At 56.4% G+C, this 17,963-nt stretch overlaps 1 protein-coding gene across 1 annotated transcript; it reads left to right on the plus strand.

Annotated features, from left to right (window-relative positions):
• Positions 1-2,836: 2,836 nt before the first annotated feature.
• Positions 2,837-12,075, plus strand: prr13 (proline rich 13). Its single transcript, XM_085973098.1, has 4 exons — positions 2,837-2,937; positions 4,063-4,097; positions 9,481-9,866; positions 11,621-12,075. The coding sequence occupies exons 2-4, from the start codon at positions 4,082-4,084 to the stop codon at positions 11,663-11,665; spliced, it is 447 nt and encodes a 148-aa protein (XP_085829224.1). The 5' UTR covers positions 2,837-2,937; positions 4,063-4,081; the 3' UTR covers positions 11,666-12,075.
• The last annotated feature ends 5,888 nt before the right edge of the window (positions 12,076-17,963 follow it).

Consider the following 17,963-nt stretch of genomic DNA (forward strand, 5'->3'; position numbering starts at 1 on the left):
TCTGTGGGGTGATAATACGCTGCCTGCAGTATAACTGCGCTCTGTGGGGGTGATAGTGCATTGCCTGCAGTATAGCTGCACTCTGTGGTGTGATAATATGCTGCCTGCAGTATAACTGCGCTCTGTGGTGTGATAGTGCACTGCCTGCAGTATAGCTGCGCTCTGTGGTGTGATAATACGTTGCCTGCAGTATAACTGCGCTCTGTGGGGGTGATAGTGCACTGCCTGCAGTATAGCTGTGCTCTGTGGGGTGATAGTGCACTGCCTGCAGTATAGCTGCGCTCTGTGGGGTGATATTGCGCTGCCCGCAGTATAGCTGCACTTTGTGGGGTGATATTGCGCTGCCTGCAGTCTAGCTGCGCTCTGTGAGGTGATATTGCACTGCCTGCAGTCTAGCTGCGCTCTGTGTTGTGATAGAACGCTGCCTGCAGTATAGCTGCTCTCTGTGGGGGTGATATTGCACTGCCTGCAGTCTAGCTGCGCTCTGTGGGGGTGATATTGCACTGCCTGCAGTATAGCTGCGCACTGTGGGGTGATAGTGCACTGCCTGCAGTATAACTGGGCTCTGTGGGGTGCTATTGCACTGCCTGCAGTATAGCTGAGCTCTGTGGGGGTGACAGTGCGCTGCCCGCAGTATAGCTGTGCGCTGCCCGCAGTATAGCTGTGCTCTGTGGGGGTGATATCGCGCTGCCCGCAGTATAGCTGCGCTCTGGTGTGATAGTGCACTGCCTGCAGTATAGCTGCGTTCTGTGGGATGATAGTGCACTGCCTGCAGTATAGCTGCGCTCTGTGGGGTGATATCGCGCTGCCCGCAGTATAGCTGCATGCTGTGGGGTGATAGTGCACTGCATGCAGTATAGCTGCGCGCTGTGGGGTGATAGTGCGCTGCCTGCAGTATAGCTGTGCTCTGTGGGGGTGACAGTGCGCTACCCGCAGTATAGCTGGGCTCTGTGAGGTGCTATTGCGCTGCCTGCAGTCTAGCTGCACACTGTGGGGTGATAGTGCACTGCCTGCAGTATAGCTGCGCTCTGTGGGGGTGACAGTGCACTGCCCGCAGTCTAGCTGCGCTCTGTGGTGTGACAGTGCGCTGCCCGCCGTATAGCTGCGCTCTGTGTGGGGTGACAGTGCACTGCCTGCAGTCTAGCTGGGCTATGTGGGGTGATAGTGCACTGCCTGCAGCATAGCTGGGCTCTGTGGGGTGATAGTGCACTGCCTGCAGTATAGCTGCGCGCTGTGGGGGTGATATCACGCTGCCCGCAGTATAGCTGCACTCTGTGGTGTGACAGTGCGCTGCCTGCAGTCTAGCTGCGCTCTGTGGGGGTGACAGTGCACTGCCTGCAGTCTAGCTGGGCTCTGTGTGGGGTGCTATTGCACTGCCTGCCGTATAGCTGCGCTCTGTGGGGGTGATATTGCGCTGCCTGCAGTCTAGCTGCGCGCTGTGGGGTGATAGTGCACTGCCTGCAGTATAGCTGGGCTCTGTGGGGTGACAGTGCACTGCCTGCAGTATAGCTGCGCTCTGTGGGGGTGACAGTGCGCTGCCTGCAGTCTAGCTGCGCTCTGTGGGGTGATATTGCGCTGCCCACAGTATAGCTGCGCGCTGTGGGGTGCTATTGCATTGCCTGCAGTATAGCTGGGCTCTGTGGGGTGCTATTGCGCTGCCTGCAGTCTAGCTGCGCTCTGTGGGGTGACAGTGCACTGCCTGCAGTATAGCTGCGCGCTGTGGGGGTGACAGTGTGCTGCCTGCAGTCTAGCTGCGCTCTATGGGGTGATAGTGCGCTGCCTGCAGTCTAGCTGCGGTCTGTGATGGTGACAGTGCACTGCCTGCAGTATAGCTAGGCTCTGTGGGGTGATAGTGCACTGCCTGCAGTATAGCTGCGCGCTGTGGGGGTGATATCGCGCTGCCTGCAGTCTAGCTGCGCTCTGTGGAATGATAGTGCACTGCCTGCAGTATAGCTGCGTTCTGTGGGGGTGACGGTGCGCTGCCCGCAGTATAGCTGGGCTCTGTCGGGGGTGATATCGCGCTGCCTGCAGTCTAGCTGCGCTCTGTGATGGTGACAGTGCACTGCCTGCAGTCTAGCTGCGCTCTGTGGCATGATAGTGCACTGCCTGCAGTATAGCTGCGCTCTGTGGGGGTGACGGTGCGCTGCCCGCAGTATAGCTGGGCTCTGTCGGGGGTGATATCGCGCTGCCTGCAGTCTAGCTGCACTCTGTGTGGGGTGACAGTGTGCTGCCAGCAGTCTAGCTGGGCTCTGTGGGGTGACAGTGCGCTGCCTGCAGTATAGCTGCGCGCTGTGGGGTGATAGTGCACTGCCTGCAGTCTAGCTGGGCTCTGTGGGGTGATAGTGCACTGCCTGCAGTATAGCTGCGCGCTGTGGGGTGACAGTGCACTGCCTGCAGTCTAGCTGAGCTCTGTGAGGTGCTATTGCGCTGCCTGCAGTATAGCTGCGCTCTGTGGGGGTGATGTCGCGCTGCCCGCGGTCTAACTGCGCTCTGTGATGGTGACAGTGCGTTGCCCGCAGTAAACCTGCGCTCTGTGGGGGTGATAGTGCACTACCTGCAGTATAGCTGCGCTCTGTGGGGTGATAGTGCACTGCCCTCAGTATAGCTGCGTTCTGTGGGGTGACAGTGCGCTGCCCGCAGTGTAGCTGCGCTCTGTGGGGTGATAGTGCGCTGCCCGCAGTATAGCTGCGCTCTGTGGTGTGATAGTGCACTGCCTGCAGTCTAGCTGAGCTCTGCGAGGTGCTATTGCGCTGCCCACGGTCTAACTGCGGTCTATGATGGTGATAGTGCGCTGCCCGCAGTATAGCTGCGCTGTTGCGGTCCCTCCCACACGCAGACACCGCCCTGTGACGCCGGACGCTCCCCAGGCACTCCCCCTGCCGCAGTCTCTGTCGCCGCCGAACCCCAGGCTCCAGGACTTCGGACTCTCGCCAGCAGGTAGGCAGCCGCACTGAGCGACACCATCCAGGCCCTGGAAGGAGCTGAATCCAGGCTCCTGGAGCCGGGCAAAAGGGGCAGGAAACGCCTCCGGGAAAAAGTGGGAGCCATGGAGCTTGAATCTGCAAACTTGAGCTGGGCTGGGCTTGGATTGAATCCAGCTTCAACCTTGTTTGCAGAGCTTCGCTCTCTGCCCCAGTTGAGGGATCGTTAATTATCTTTTGTTTCTCTGAGCCAGAAAGTTTTAGGCTCAAGTCCCCGACTCCAGAGACTTAGCATAAAAATTCCAGGCTGATATTTTCCCAGGGCGGTGCTGAGGGAGTGTCGGAGGGGCGGTACTGAGGGAGGGCTGCACTGTCGGAGGGGCAGTACTGAGGGAGGGCTGCACTGTCGGAGGGGCGGTACTGAGGGAGCACCGCACTGTCGGAGGGGCGGTACTGAGGGAGCGCCGCACTGTCGGAGGGGCGGTACTGAGGGAGCGCCGCACTGTCGGAGGGGCGGTACTGAGGGAGCGCCGCACTGTCGGAGGGGCAGTACTGAGGGAGGGCTGCACTGTCGGAGGGGCGGTACTGAGGGAGCACCGCACTGTCGGAGGGGCGGTACTGAGGGAGCGCCGCACTGTCGGAGGGGCGGTACTGAGGGAGCGCCGCACTGTCGGAGGGGCGGTACTGAGGGAGCGCCGCACTGTCGGAGGGGCGGTATTGAGGGAGCGCCGCACTGTCGGAGGGGCGGTACTGAGGGAGCGCCGCACTGTCGGAGGGGGCAGTACTGAGGGAACGCCGCACTGTCGGAGGGGCAGTACTGAGGGAGCGCTGCACCGTCGGAGGGGCAGTACCGAGGGAGCGCCGCACTGTCGGAGGGGTAGTACTGAGGGAGCGCCGCACTGTCGGAGGGGCAGTACTGAGGGAGCGCCGCAATGTCGGAGGGGCAGTACTGAGGGAGCGCCGCAATGTTGGAGGGGCAGTACTGAGGGAGCGCCGCACTGTCGGAGGGGCAGTACTGAGGGAGCGCCGCAATGTCGGAGGGGCAGTACTGAGGGAGCGCCGCACTGTCGGAGGGGCGGTACTGAGGGAGCGCCGCACTGTCGGAGGGGCAGTACTGAGGGTTCTTGTCTTTCTCTTGCAGACGGATCACCTCAGTTAAAATGTGGAACCAACCAGGTGGGTAATGGTCAACCCTGTCTCCTCAATATCATGGGGTGCAAATAAACTATTCGGTGCTATTATATTGATTAAAGTCACTATTACACCATTAGAAAGACGGAAAGGAGGCTGATCGGGGAGGAGAAAGGCGGTAGAATTGAGGAATGGTAAAGGTGCAAGGCTTTTGGAGGGAGTTGTGTTGATATCTCATAAGACTTAAGAATTAGGAGCAGGAGTCGGCCATTCGGCCCCTCGAGCCTGCTCCGCCATTCAATAAGATCATGGCTGATCTTCAACCTCAACTCCACTTTCTTCGCCCGATCCCCATATCCCTCGATTCCCCGAGAGCCCAAAAATCTATCGATCTCCGCCTTGAATATAGAAACATGGAAGATAGGAGCAGGAGTAGGCCATTCGGCCCTTCGAGCCTGCTCCGCCATTCAATGCGATCATGGCTGATCATCCAAATTCAGTACCCTGTCCCTGCCTTCTCCCCATATCCCTTGATCCCTTTAGCCTCAAGAAATATATCCAACTCTTTCTTGAATATATTTAATGAACTGGCCTCCACCGCCCTCTGTGGCAGAGAATTCCACAGGTTCGCCACTCTCTGGGTGAAGATATTCCTCCTCATTTCAGTCCTAAATGGCTTACCCCTTATCCTTAGACAAGGACCCCTGGTTCTGGACTCCCCGACCATCGGGAACATCCTTCCTGCATCTAGTCTGTCCAGACCTGACAGAATTTTATAGGTTTCGATGAGATCCCCTCTCAATCTTCTAAACTCCAGTGAGTATAAGCCCAATCGACACAATCTCTCCTCATACGTCATTCCTGCCATCCCAGGTATCAGCCTGGTGAATCTTCGCTGCACTCCCTCCATGGCAAGAACATCCTTCCTCAGGTAAGGTGACCAAAACTGCACACAATACTCAAGGTGTGGTCTCACCAAGGCCCTGTACAACTGCAGCAAGACATTCTTGCTCCTGTACTCGAACCCTCTTGCTATGAAGGCCAACATACCATTTGCCTTCTTAACCGCCTGCTGCACCTGCATGCTTACCTTCAGTGACTGGTGCACAAGGACACCCAGGTCTCGTTGCACTTCCCCTTCTCCCAATCTATTGCCGTTCAGATAATAATCTGCCTTCCTGTTTTTGCCACCAAAGTGGATAACCTCGCATTTATCCACATTATACTGCATCTGCCATGCATCTGCCCAATCACCCAACCTGTCCAAATCGTACTGGAGTTTCTCGGCATCCTCCTCACAGCACACACGCCCACCCAGCTTTGTGTCGTCTGCAAACTTGGAGATATTGCATCTAGTTCCCTCGTCTAGATCATTCATATATATTGTGAAACGCGGCGGTCAGTTTGCACACAGCAAGCTCCCGCACACAGCACTGAGATCATTTTTTTTAGTGCTGTTGGGTTGAGGGATAAATATTGACTCTAGGGGAGAGAACTTTCCCCTCCGTGCTCGTCTTCAAAATTGCAGCCGCGGGATCTTATACGTCCACCCGAGAGGGCGGACGAGACTTCGAGTCAGGACCCGCTTGGTGAGTCACCGTGACCCAGCGAGAGTCGGCACTTTTGGGAGTGTGGCGGGGGGGGGGAGAAGGAGAGAGGAGTGAGGGGGATGGGGTGTGAGCTGGCCTTTGGTGCTAAGCGAGAAAGGTGGCGGGAGGCTCAGAAAACAGCCACAACTCCCGTTTATCCAGTGCCTTTAACATAGTAAAACGTCCCAAGGTGCTTCACAGGAGCGATTATCAAACAAAATTTGACACCGAACCACTTGAGAAGATATTAGGACAGAGGATCAAAAGCTGGGTAAAAGAGGGGGGTTTTACGGAGCGTCTTAAAGGAGGAGAGAGAGAGAGAGGGAGAAGTTTAGGGAGGGAATTCCAGAGCTCGGGGCCCAGGCGGCTGAAGGCACAGCCGCCAATGGTGGAGCGATGGAAATCGGGGGGATGCGCAAGCGGCCAGAATTGGAGGAGCGCAGAGATCTGGGAGGGTTGTAGGGGGCTGGAGGAGATTACAGAGATCTGGGAGGGTTGTAGGGCTGGAGGAGGTTACAGAGATAGGGAGGGTTGCAGGGGCTGGAGGAGGTTATAGAGATAGGGAGGGGTGTAGAGGCTGGAGGAGGCTACAGAGATAGGGAGTGTTGTATGGGGCTGGAGGAGGTTACAGAGATAGGGAGGGTTGTAGGGGCTGGAGGAGGTTAGAGAGATAGGGAGGGTTGTGGGGCTGGAGGAGGTTAGAGAGATAGGGAGGGTTGTAGGGGCTGGAGGAGGTTACAGAGATAGGGAGGGTTGTATGGGCTGGAGGAGGTTACAGAGACAGGAAGGGTTGTAGGCTGGAGGAGGTTACAGAGATAGGGAGGGTTGTAGGGGCTGGAGGAGGTTACAGAGATAGGGTTGTCGGGGGCTGGACGAGGTGACAGAGATCGGGAGGGTTGTAGGGGGCTGGAGGAGGTTACAGAGATAGGGAGGGTTGTATGGGCTGGAGGAGGTTACAGAGACAGGAAGGGTTGTAGGGGCTGGAGGAGGTTACAGAGATAGGGAGGGTTGTAGGGGACTAGGGGAGGTTACAGAGATAATGAGGGCTAAAGGGACTGGAGGAGGTTACAGAGATCGGGAGGGTTGTAGGGGCTGGAGGAGGTTACAGAGATAGGGAGGGTTGTAGGGGCTGGAGGAGGTTACAGAGACAGGGAGGGTTGTAGGGGGCTGGAGGAGGTTACAGAGATAGGGAGGCTTGTATGGGCTGGAGGAGGTTACAGAGACAGGAAGAGTTGTAGGGGCTGGAGGAGGTTACAGAGATAGGGAGGGTTGTAGGGGCTGGAGGAGGTTACAGAGATAGGGAGGGTTGTAGGGGGCTAGAGGAGGTTACAGAGATAGGGAGGGTTGTAGGGGCTGGAGGAGGTTACAGAGATGGGGAGGGTTGTCGGGGGCTGGAGGAGCTTACAGAGATCGGGAGGGTTGTATGGGCTGGAGGAGGTTACAGAGACAGGAAGGGTTGTAGGGGCTGGAGGAGGTTACAGAGATAGGGAGGGTTGTAGGGGGCTGGAGGAGGTTACAGAGATAGGGAGGGTTGTATGGGGCTGGAGGAGGTTACAGAGATAGGGAGGTTTGTAGGGGGCTGGAGGAGGCTACAGAGATAGGGAGGGTTGTAGGGGGCTGGAGGAGGTTACAGAGATAGGGAGGGTTGTAGGGGGCTGGAGGAGGTTACAGAGATAGGGTTGTAGGGGGCTGGAGGAGGTTACAGAGATAGGGAGGGTTGTAGGGGCTGGAGGAGGTTACAGAGATAGGGAGAGTTGTAGGGGCTGGAGGAGGTTACAGAGATAGGGAGGGTTGTTGGGGGGCTGGAGGAGGTTACAGAAATAGGGAGGGTTGTATGGGGCTGGAGGAGGTTACAGAGATAGGGAGGGTTGTCGGGGCTGGAGGAGGTTACAGAGATAGGGAGGGTTGTAGGGGCTGGAGGAGGTTACAGAGATAGGGAGGGTTGTATGGGGCTGGAGGAGGTTACAGAGATAAGGAGGGTTGTAGGGGGCTGGAGGAGGTTACAGAGATAGGGAGGGTTGTAGGGGATGGAGGAGGTTACAGAGATAGGGAGGGTAGTCGGGGCTGGAGGAGGTTACAGAGATAGGGAGAGTTGTAGGGGGCTGGAGGAGGTTACAGAGATAGGGAGGGTTGTATGGGGCTGGAGGAGGTTACAGAGATAGGGAGGGTTGTCGGGGGCTGGAGGAGGTCACAGAGATAGGGAGGGGTGTAGGGGGCTGGAGGAGGATACAGAGATAGGGAGGGTTGTAGGGGCTGGAGGAGGTTACAGAGATGGGGAGGGGGCGAGGAGGCCAGGGAGGGATTTGAAAGCAAGGATGAGAATTTTAAAATCGAGGCATTGCTGGAATGTGACCGTGTGTAGATCAGCGAGCACAGTGGGGATGGTGGGTTAACGGGACTCAGTGCGATCAGCCCGAATCTGCTCCCGATATTCATTGTAAGGAGTTTGCAGAGTAAGCTTCTCCGCACTGCATCCTTTCACCGTTTGGAGCACTCACCCACTGTCCTGTAGTGTCAGCCAGTGGCTCAGTGGGCAGCACCCTTGCCTCTGAGTCAGACGGTCGTGGGTTCAAGTCCCACTCCAGAGACTTGAGCGCAAAAATCTGGACTGACACCTCCAGTGCAGTGCTGAGGGAGCGCTGCACTGTGGGAGGGGCAGTACTGAGGGAGCGCCGCAATGTCGGAGGAACAGTACTGAGGGAGCGCCGCACTGTCGGAGGGGCGGTACTGAGGGAGCGCCGCACTGTCGGAGAGGCAGTACTGAGGGAGCGCCGCACTGTCAGAGGGGCAGTACTGAGGGAGCGCCGCACTGTCGGAGGGGCGGTACTGAGGGAGCGCCGCACTGTCGGAGGGGCAGTACTGAGGGAGCGCCGCACTGTCGGAGGGGCGGTACTGAGGGAGCACCGCACTGTCGGAGGGGCAGTACTGAGGGAGCGCCGCACTGTCGGAGGGGCGGTACTGAGGGAGCTCCGCACTGTCGGAGGGCAGTGCTGAGGAAGCACCGCGCTGTCGAGGGGCAGAACTGAGGGAGCGCCGCACTGTCGGAGGGGCAGTACCGAGGGAGCGCCGCCCTGTCGGAGGGGCAGTACTGAGGGAGCTCCGCACTGTCGGAGGGGCAGTACTGAGGGAGCGCTGCACTGTCGGAGGGGCAGCACTGAGGGAGCGCCGCACTGTCGGAGGGGCAGTACTGAGGGAGCTCCGCACTGTCGGAGGGGCAGTACTGAGGGAGCGCCGCACTGTCGGAGGGGCAGCACTGAGGGAGCGCCGCACTGTCGGTGGGGCAGTACTGAGGGAGCGCCGCACTGTCAGAGGGGCAGTACTGAGGGAGTGCCGCACTGTCGGTGGGGCAGTACTGAGGGAGCGCCGCACTGTCGGAGGGGCAGTACTGAGGAAGTGCCGCACTGTTGGGTGGTCAGTACTGAGGGAGCGCCGCACTGTCGGTGGTGCCATCTTTTGAGTGAGACATTAAACCGAGGCCCCGTCTGCGCTCTCTGGTGTATGTAAAAGGTCCCGCGGCCACTATTTCGATGAAGAGCAGGAGGGGGAGTTCTCCCCGGTGTCCTGGGGCCAATATCTATCCCTCAACTAACATCACTAAAAAAAAACAGATGATCTGGTAATTTATCACATTGCTGTTTGTGGGAGCTTGCTGTGCGCAAATTGTCTGCCGCATTTTCCTACATTACAACAGTGACCACACTTCAAAAAAAGTACTTCATGGGGTGTGAGGCACTTTGGGACGTCCTGATGTGGGGAAAGGCGCGGGAGAAATGCCTTTTAAATGGTCGCAATGATTTAACTCAGTGTTTTTGTTTCTCTGTGTTTGTTTTTTCCCCCAGGTGAGCCCGGCCAATATCCTCCACAGTCCTATCCGGCACAACCTCCAGGGGGAAATCCAGCTTATCCACCTGGGAGCTTCCCCCCCGGTCCTCCCCTCGGACCTCCTCACGGACCTCCCCTGGGACCTCCCCACGGACCCGCGCCGGGCCATCCTGCTTTTCCTCCCCCGGGCCAGCCCGGGTACCCTTATCCCGGAGGCCACCCACCGGGGTACCCTTCCCAGCCGATGGGCCCTTTCCCCCAGCCCTACCCTTGCCCTCCGGGAATGCCGGCAGGTATGGCCGGCCATGGAGGCTACCCTGGCGGGCACCACAAGAAACACGGCAAGAAGGACAAGAAGGACAAGAAGCACGACAAGCATGGGAAACACGGAAAACACGGCAAGGTTGGTTGGCTTCACGGTGTAGGGGTACGGCCTTTAGAAACATAGAAGCTAGGAGCAGGAGTAGGCCATTCGGCCCCTCGAGCCTGCTCCGCCATTCAATGAGATCATGGCTGATCATCCAAATTCCGTACCCTGTCCCTGCCTTCTCCCCATCTCCCTTGATCCCCTTAGCCTTAAGAAATATATCCAACTCCTTCTTGAATATATTTAATGAACTGGCCTCAACTGCCTTGTGTGGTAGAGAATTCCACAGGTTCACCACTCTCTGGGTGAAGAAATTCCTCCTCATTTCAGTCCTAAATGGCTTACCCCTTATCCTTAGACTGTGACCCCTGGTTCTGGACTCCCCTGCCATCGGGAACATCCTTCCTGCATCTAGTCTGTCCAGTCTTGTTAGAATTTTATAAGTTTCGATGAGATCCCCTCTCAAACTTCTAAACTCCGGTGAGTGTAAGCCCAATCGACCCAATCTCTCCTCGTACGTCATTCCTGCCATCCCAGGTATCAGCCTGGTGAATCTTCGCTGCACTCCCTCCATGGCAAGAACATCCTTTCTCAGATAAGACGACCAAAACGGCACACAATACTCAAGGTGTGGTCTCACCAAGGCCCTGTACAACTGCAGCAAGACATCCTTGCTCCTGTACTTGAATCCTCTCGCTATGAAGGCCAGCATACCATTTGCCTTCTTAACCGCCTGCTGCACCTGCATGCTTACCTTCAGCGACTGGTGCAGAAGGACACCCAGGTCTCGTTGCACTTCCCCTTCTCCCAATCTATTGCCGTTCAGATAATAATCTGCCTTCCTGTTTTTTGCCACCAAAGTGGATAACCTCGCATTTATCCACATTATACTGCATCTGCCATGCATCTGCCCAATCAACCAACCTGTCCAAATCATACTGGAGTTTCTCGGCATCCTCCTCACAGCACACACGCCCACCCAGCTTTGTGTCGTCTGCAAACTTGGAGATATTACATCTAGTTCCCTCATCTAGATCATTAATATATATTGTGAATAGCTGGGGTCCTAGCACCGATCCCAGCGGTACCCCACTAGTCACTGCCTGCCACTCAGAAAAAGACCTGTTTATTCCAACTCTTTGCTTCCTGTCTGCCAACCAGTTCTCTATCCAAGTCAGTACCTTTCCCCCAATCCCATGTGCCTTCACTTTACACGCTAATCTCTTATGCGGGACTTTATCGAAAGCCTTCTGAAAGTCCAAATACACAGGAGCGGGAGTCGGCCATTCGGCCCCTCGAGCCTGCTCCGCCATTCCGTGAGATCGTGGCTGATCATCGACCTCATCTCCACTTCCCCGCACTATCCCCATATCCCTTGATATACAGAAATCTATCGATCTCAGCATTGAATACACTCAAGGACTGGTCGGGGAGCACAGTGGGGGTGACGGTCGAACGGGACTCGGTGCAGGTTAGGACACGGGGTGGGCGGGGGCGGGGGGGCAAGCAGGGTTTACGGAGGGCGGAAGGCGCGAGTCTGGCCAGGAGAGCCTTGGAATAATCGGAGTCTGGAGGTAACAAAGGACATGGATGAGGGTTTCAGCAGCGGATGAGCTGAGGCAAGGGGGGGTGGGGCAGAGATGTGGGCGATGTTACAATTAAAAATAAAAATGGAGAAGTATAGTTTCTTGGTTGGCAGTGCGGCGTGCGCTGGTCGGGGAGTTCTGTTTTTTGAAAGAGTAACAGTCAACCTACAACATGAATCTTTTTTTTCTCTTTCTTGTTAACAGCATTCTTCCTCGTCCTCCTCCTCCTCCAGCAGTGATTCCGACTGAGCGACGGGACTGGTGGCGGTGGGTGTGGGGGAAAGCGATTATTCTGCTCGGTGAACCAATCGAAATGAACCCTTGCTTCTATTAAACCAGCGGGATCGTGCTGTGCGCGTCGCGCGCGCCAGCACGGGATGGCCACACCGGCGGGGAGCTGGCTGTGAAATTTCCGAAAGACCCGCTCCGCTTATAGCTAGTGCGTCGGGGAAACTTAAAGCCAGCTGCTTTTCCTGATATTCTCGGATAATTGCCTAAAGTCATTTTTAACGGGCGCTCGATGTTTTAGTTTCCTATGGTGGTGGGACTGGATTAAGGTTGGAGCCCTTCTGTTTTTTCTCCGCTGATTGTGAGCGATGATTGTAACAATACTGATTTTTAAAAAAATTTAACCTGCGGTACAGCCGGTGCTCTGTAACACTTAGTGCGCCGAACCTTCAGGACGCACTATCGCTTTCTGAAATTGTAATTCTTTTCAAATTCCGGCGGAATAAACAAACGACTTGCTCTCTTTTCAACCCTCCCGGCTCTTGTGTGCTCCTTTTTTTTGAGTTACTCTGATCGCGCCATTTTCCCGGACAGCGGAATACCCGCGGGACGCTCGAAACAGGAGAACGTTCCGCGGAGAGAGAGAGAGAGAAACGAGAGTCCACGTATCGGGGCGGGGGGAAGAAAGATCAAAATGGAGGGTTTGCGATAGGGTGGAAGGCGGGAGAGATTAAATGATAAAAGGGGTTGGTGGTGCAAGGCAAAAGGAGGCAAATCGAGAAAGAAAAGATGGGTCTAGAGGAGGTGTAAATGGGAATGGCTGAATCAAAATGACACAGAAGGAGGCCATTCGGCCCATTGAGTCCGTGCCGACTCTCTGTAGAGCGATCCAGTCAGTCCCATTCCCCCGCTCTATCCCTGGACGGGTACTCAAGGAATGTGCTGATCAGCTGGCTGATGTCTTCACCGCCATCTTCAATCTGTCATTGGCCCAGGCAGTAGTCCCTACATGCTTCAAGACCGCTACCATTATTCCTGTGCCAAAACAAACGTCTGTGATGTGCCTGAATGACTATCGACCTGTCGCACTCACACCCATCATAATGAAGTGTTTCGAGAGACTGGTCCTGGCTCACATCAAAGCCAGTGTTCCCGCCTCTCTTGACCAACACCAGTTTGCCTATCGTGCAAACAGATCAACGGAGGATGCAATCACAACTGCTCTGCACTCGGCACTGAATCACTTTGATGGTAAGGAGACCTACATCAGAATGCTGTTCATAGACTACAGCTCAGCATTCAACACTATCGTCCCCAACAAGCTGGCCACCAAACTCCAAACTCTTGGCCTGAACACTTCCCTCTGCAACTGGACCCTGGACTTCCTAACAAACAGACCCCAGTCTGTCAAATTAGGTAACCACACCTCCCCCTGACCCTGAACACGGGGGCCCCACAAGGATGTGTGCTGAGCCCCCTCCTCTCTCTTCACTCACGACTGTGTGGCCGTTCATGGTTCCAACACCATCATCAAGTTTGCGGATGATACCACGGTGGTTGGCCAGATCACCAACAACGATGAGTCAGCCTACAGGGAGGAAGTCCAGCATCTCGTGAAGTGGTGCGCCGATAACAACCTGGCCCTGAACATCAAGAAAACCAAAGAAATCATTGTGGACTTCAGGAAGTCTAAAGGCGGAAGTCACACCCCCATCCACATCCATGGGGCTGTGGTGGAAAGGGTGGACAGCTTTAAGTTCCTCGGAGTCCACATCACGGAAGACCTCTCCTGGTCCCTCAATACCTCCTCTCTGGTGAAGAAGGCCCAGCAGCGCCTATATTTCCTAAGGAGGCTGAAGGGATGTAACCTGTCACCCCTGATCCTCTCTAACTTTTACCGCTGCACAATAGAGAGCACCCTGACGAACTGTATCACAGTATGGTATGGCAGCTGTAGCTACTATGACCGGAAAGCCCTGCAGCGGGTGTGGTAAACCACTGTTATACCTGTCTGTATGTGTATGTGTATTCCACTAGGTACAGGTCTGGACATGCCTCGGCTGACTCCTCCCACTATTCCAGGTATATAAGTGACTACCTCCCAGTCCCTTAGTATTCTGGACGGGTCGACCACTCGAGACTAGACCTTCATTCTTTAGTTAATAAAAGCCTGGTTGTTACTCGCTTAACCTCAGTCTTTTGAGTAATTGATGGCGCATCAATTTTATTAACTAAATTTTTTATAATGGAGAAGATCCTCACACCAGCATGCCTGGACCTGGACAGTCGGGAAGCGGACGCTTCCACCAAGTTTGCTCACGTGCTTCGAGACATTCCTGACTGCCTCCACTGCGGTCGTAACGGATGCGGACAAACTGTCTGTCCTGATCTCCAAGGTGAACCACCGAGCGTACTCAGTCATCCGGGACGCGACCTCGTACACAGCCGCCCTCCAGCTCCTCAAGACCCAGTACACGCGCCCTGTGAACGAAGTATACGCCAGGCACCTTCTGGGGAGTCGCAAGCAACAACCTGGGGAATCGACTGAGGAATACCTCCAAGCACTGTCCGTGCTTGGCCGGGCCTGTGGGTGTAAGGCGGTAACGCCCGCTAAGTACACGGAGGAACTGATCCGGGATGCCTTCGTAGCGGGCCACAGGTCCAACTACACCCGACAGCGACTGCTGGAGCAGAGCGACCTCACCCTCGACAAAGCCTCCGAAATCGCACTAACGCTGGACGCAGCCTACCGGGGCATGGATGCCTACTCCTCTGCACCGTGGACGCCGCGGGGAACGACAACCTGGGACACGGTAGGACAGCCCCATAGCACCGTGCCACCCCAGCCACAGCCCAACAACGGCCCAACTACCGCAGCAGTGTCCCAAGGCCAGACAGCAGTATCCCAAGGCCAGAAATGCTATTTCTGTGGCCAGGCCAAACACCCCAGAGCACGCTGCCCGGCGAAGAATGCGACCTGCTCGGGCTGCGGGAAAAAGGGACACTACGCCAGCGTCTGCAAGGCCAAAGCCACCCCGAACGCCAGCAGCGCCGCGTGTGGGCCGGGCGAGCCGCCATCTTGGGCCCCCAACAGCGCCGTGTGTGGGCCGTGCGGGCTGCCATCTTGGGCCTCCCCAGCCATGTGCGAACCACCGCAGCAGCAGCCATCTTGGACGACTCCAGCCACATGGGAATCATGGATGCCGCCATCTTGGACACCAGCCGGGACGCAGCAGATCGCCAACCCCCCCCCATCTGATACCCGCAGCGACACACCGACCCCTATGCTGGCCTCCGTTACGCTGGACCAAACGAGACCGCACCAACTAGCTCGGTCCAAAATGGACGTTAAGGTAAACGGCCATGCAATAAACTGCCTTTTTGACTCCGGGAGCACAGAGAGCTTCATCCACCCCGACACGGTGCGGCGTTGCTCTCTCCCAGTCCTGCCTGCGCACCAGCGGATTTCTATGGCTTCCGAGTCCCAGTCAGCGGACATTGGCGGCTACTGCGTGGTGACACTAAGTAGTAGACGGGACTGTGTTCAATAATTTTAAACTCCTGGTCCTGCCCGACCTCTGCGCTGCCGTCCAACTGGGGTTGGATTTCCAGTGCCACCTCAAAAGCGTTACGATGGCATATGGTGGCCCCCTCCCCCCACTCACAGTCCGCAGCCAGCAGCCTCCAAATTGCCCGCCGCGCACCAGATGCAACCTCTCCACACTCAGAGTCCCACCCCCCCCACTGTTTGCTAACCTCACCCCCGACTGTAAGCCCATCGCCACAAAGAGCAGGCGATACAGTGCCGGGGACAGGGTTTTCATCAGAACCGAAGTGGAGCGGCTCCTGAAGGAGGGGATTATTGAGGGCAGCTCCAGCCCCTGGCGAGCCCAGGTTGTGGTCGTTAAGACCGGCGAGAAACAACGCCTGGTCATCGACTACAGCCAAACAATAAACCGCTACACCCTGCTGGACGCCTACCCACTCCCCCGCATAGCTGACATGGTCAACCAGATCGCGCAGTACCGCGTCTTTTCGACCATTGACCTGAAATCAGCATACCACCAGCTCCCCATCCGCCCTGAAGACCGCCAGTATACTGCTTTTGAGGCAAACGGCCGCCTCTATCACTTCCTTAGGGTTCCCTTCGGCGTTACCAACGGGGTCTCCGTCTTCCAAAGGGAGATGGACCGGATGGTCGATCAAAACGCGCGGCAGGCCACTTTCCCTTACCTAGACAATGTGACCATCTGCGGCCATGACTTGCAGGACCATGACGCAAACCTCGAGAAATTCCTCCGCACCGCCCAACTCCTGAACCTGACATATAACAAGGAGAAGTGCATATTCCGCACAGACCGCCTCGCCATCCTTGGCTGTGTTGTGGAACACGGGGTCATCGGTCCCGACCCGGACCGGATGCGTCGCCTTATGGAACTCCCACTGCCCCACTGCCTAAAAGCCCTGAAGAGGTGCCTAGGGTTTTTTTCCTACTATGCTCAGTGGGTCCCCTACTATGCAGACAAAGCCCGTCCGCTGATCAAATCCACCTCTTTTCCCCTGATGGCAGAGGCCCGCTTGGCCTTCCACCGTATCAAGGAGGACATTGCCAAAGCCACCATGCACGCAGTGGACGAATCCATCCCCTTCCAGGTGGAAAGCGATGCGTCCGACTTCGCTCTGGCTGCCACCCTTAATCAGGCGGGGAGACCTGTGGCATTCTTCTCACGAACCCTCCAGGGCCCGGAGACCAGACACTCCGCGGTCGAGAAGGAGGCCCAGGCTATTGTGGAGGCTGTGCGTCATTGGAGGCACTACCTGGCCGGAAAACGATTTACCCTGCTCACTGACCAGCGTTCAGTTGCTTTCATGTTCAACAACAAGCAGAGGGGCAAAATCAAAAATGACAAGATCTTGAGGTGGAGAATCGAACTTTCCACCTACAACTACGAGATCTTGTACCGGCCCGGGAAACTCAATGAACCCCCAGATGCCCTATCGCGTGGCACCTGCGCCAGCGCGCAGATCGATAGGCTGAGGGCCCTCCACAATGACCTCTGCCACCCGGGGGTCACCAGGTTCTTCCACTTCATCAAGGCCCGCAACCTGCCTTACTCCATCGGGGAGGTCAGGACCATGACCGAGAACTGCCAAGCCTGCGCTGAGTGCAAACCGCACTTTTATAGACCAGACAGAGCCCACCTGATAAAAGCCACTCGCCCTTTCGAACGTCGATTTTAAAGGGCCTCTCCCCTCCTCCGACCGCAATGTGTACTTCCTCAACATCATTGACGAGTACTCCCGTTTCCCGTTCGCTATCCCCTGCTCGGACATGACCAGTGCCACGGTCATTAAATTGCTGAACAGCCTCTTCACCCTGTTCGGTTTCCCCAGCTATATCCATAGCGACCAGGGCTCATCGTTTATGAGCGACGAACTCCGCCAGTACCTGCTCGCTAGGGGTATAGCCACAAGCAGGACCACCAGTTACAACCCCCGGGGGAACGGACAGGTGGAAAGAGAGAATGCAACAGTTTGGAAGGCCGCCCTACTAGCCTTAAAGTCTAGGGGCCTTCCGACCTCCCGCTGGCAGGAGGTGCTCCCCGATGCGCTACACTCGATTCGGTCACTGCTCTGCACTGCCACCAATGCCACCCCTCACGAGAAAATGTTTGTCTTCCCAAGGAAGTCCACATCGGGGACATCGTTACCGCCATGGCTGACGTCCCCAGGGCCGGTACTACTGAGAAGACACGTGAGGGCCAATAAAACGGATCCCCTGGTCGAGAGGGTCGACCTCCTCCACGCCAACCCCCAGTACGCTTACATTGCGTACCCGGACGGGCGGGAGGACACAGTCTCCATACGAGACCTCGCACCCTCGGGGACCGCTGTAGGGCGGGAGGACACAGTCTCCATACGAGACCTCACACCCTCGGGGACCGCTGTAACCCACTACCCATTACCACCCTCCCCCACGACCCGATATCCAACCCCAGCAGCCGGCTCGCCTTCGACCGTCACCCACGAGGACAACACTCCAGGGCCCCAGCCTACACGGGACGCGACGTCGGAAGCTCCACCACCCCTGCCGTCGCCACGTCGATCACAGCGGCAGACAAGACCTCCGGAGAGACTCCAATACACGAACTTTTAAATACACTTCACCCCGCCGGACTCATTTTTAAACAAGGGGTGAATGTGGTAAACCACTGTTATACCTGTCTGTATGTGCATGTGTATTCCACTAGGTACAGGTCTGGACATGCCTCGGCTGTCTCCTCCCACTATTCCAGGTATATAAGTGACTACCTCCCAG

The sequence above is a fragment of the Somniosus microcephalus genome, chromosome 33 (assembly GCF_052327205.1).
Source record: "Somniosus microcephalus isolate GS21.2 chromosome 33, FLI_Smic_1.0, whole genome shotgun sequence".
Taxonomy (NCBI): Eukaryota; Metazoa; Chordata; class Chondrichthyes; order Squaliformes; family Somniosidae; genus Somniosus; species Somniosus microcephalus.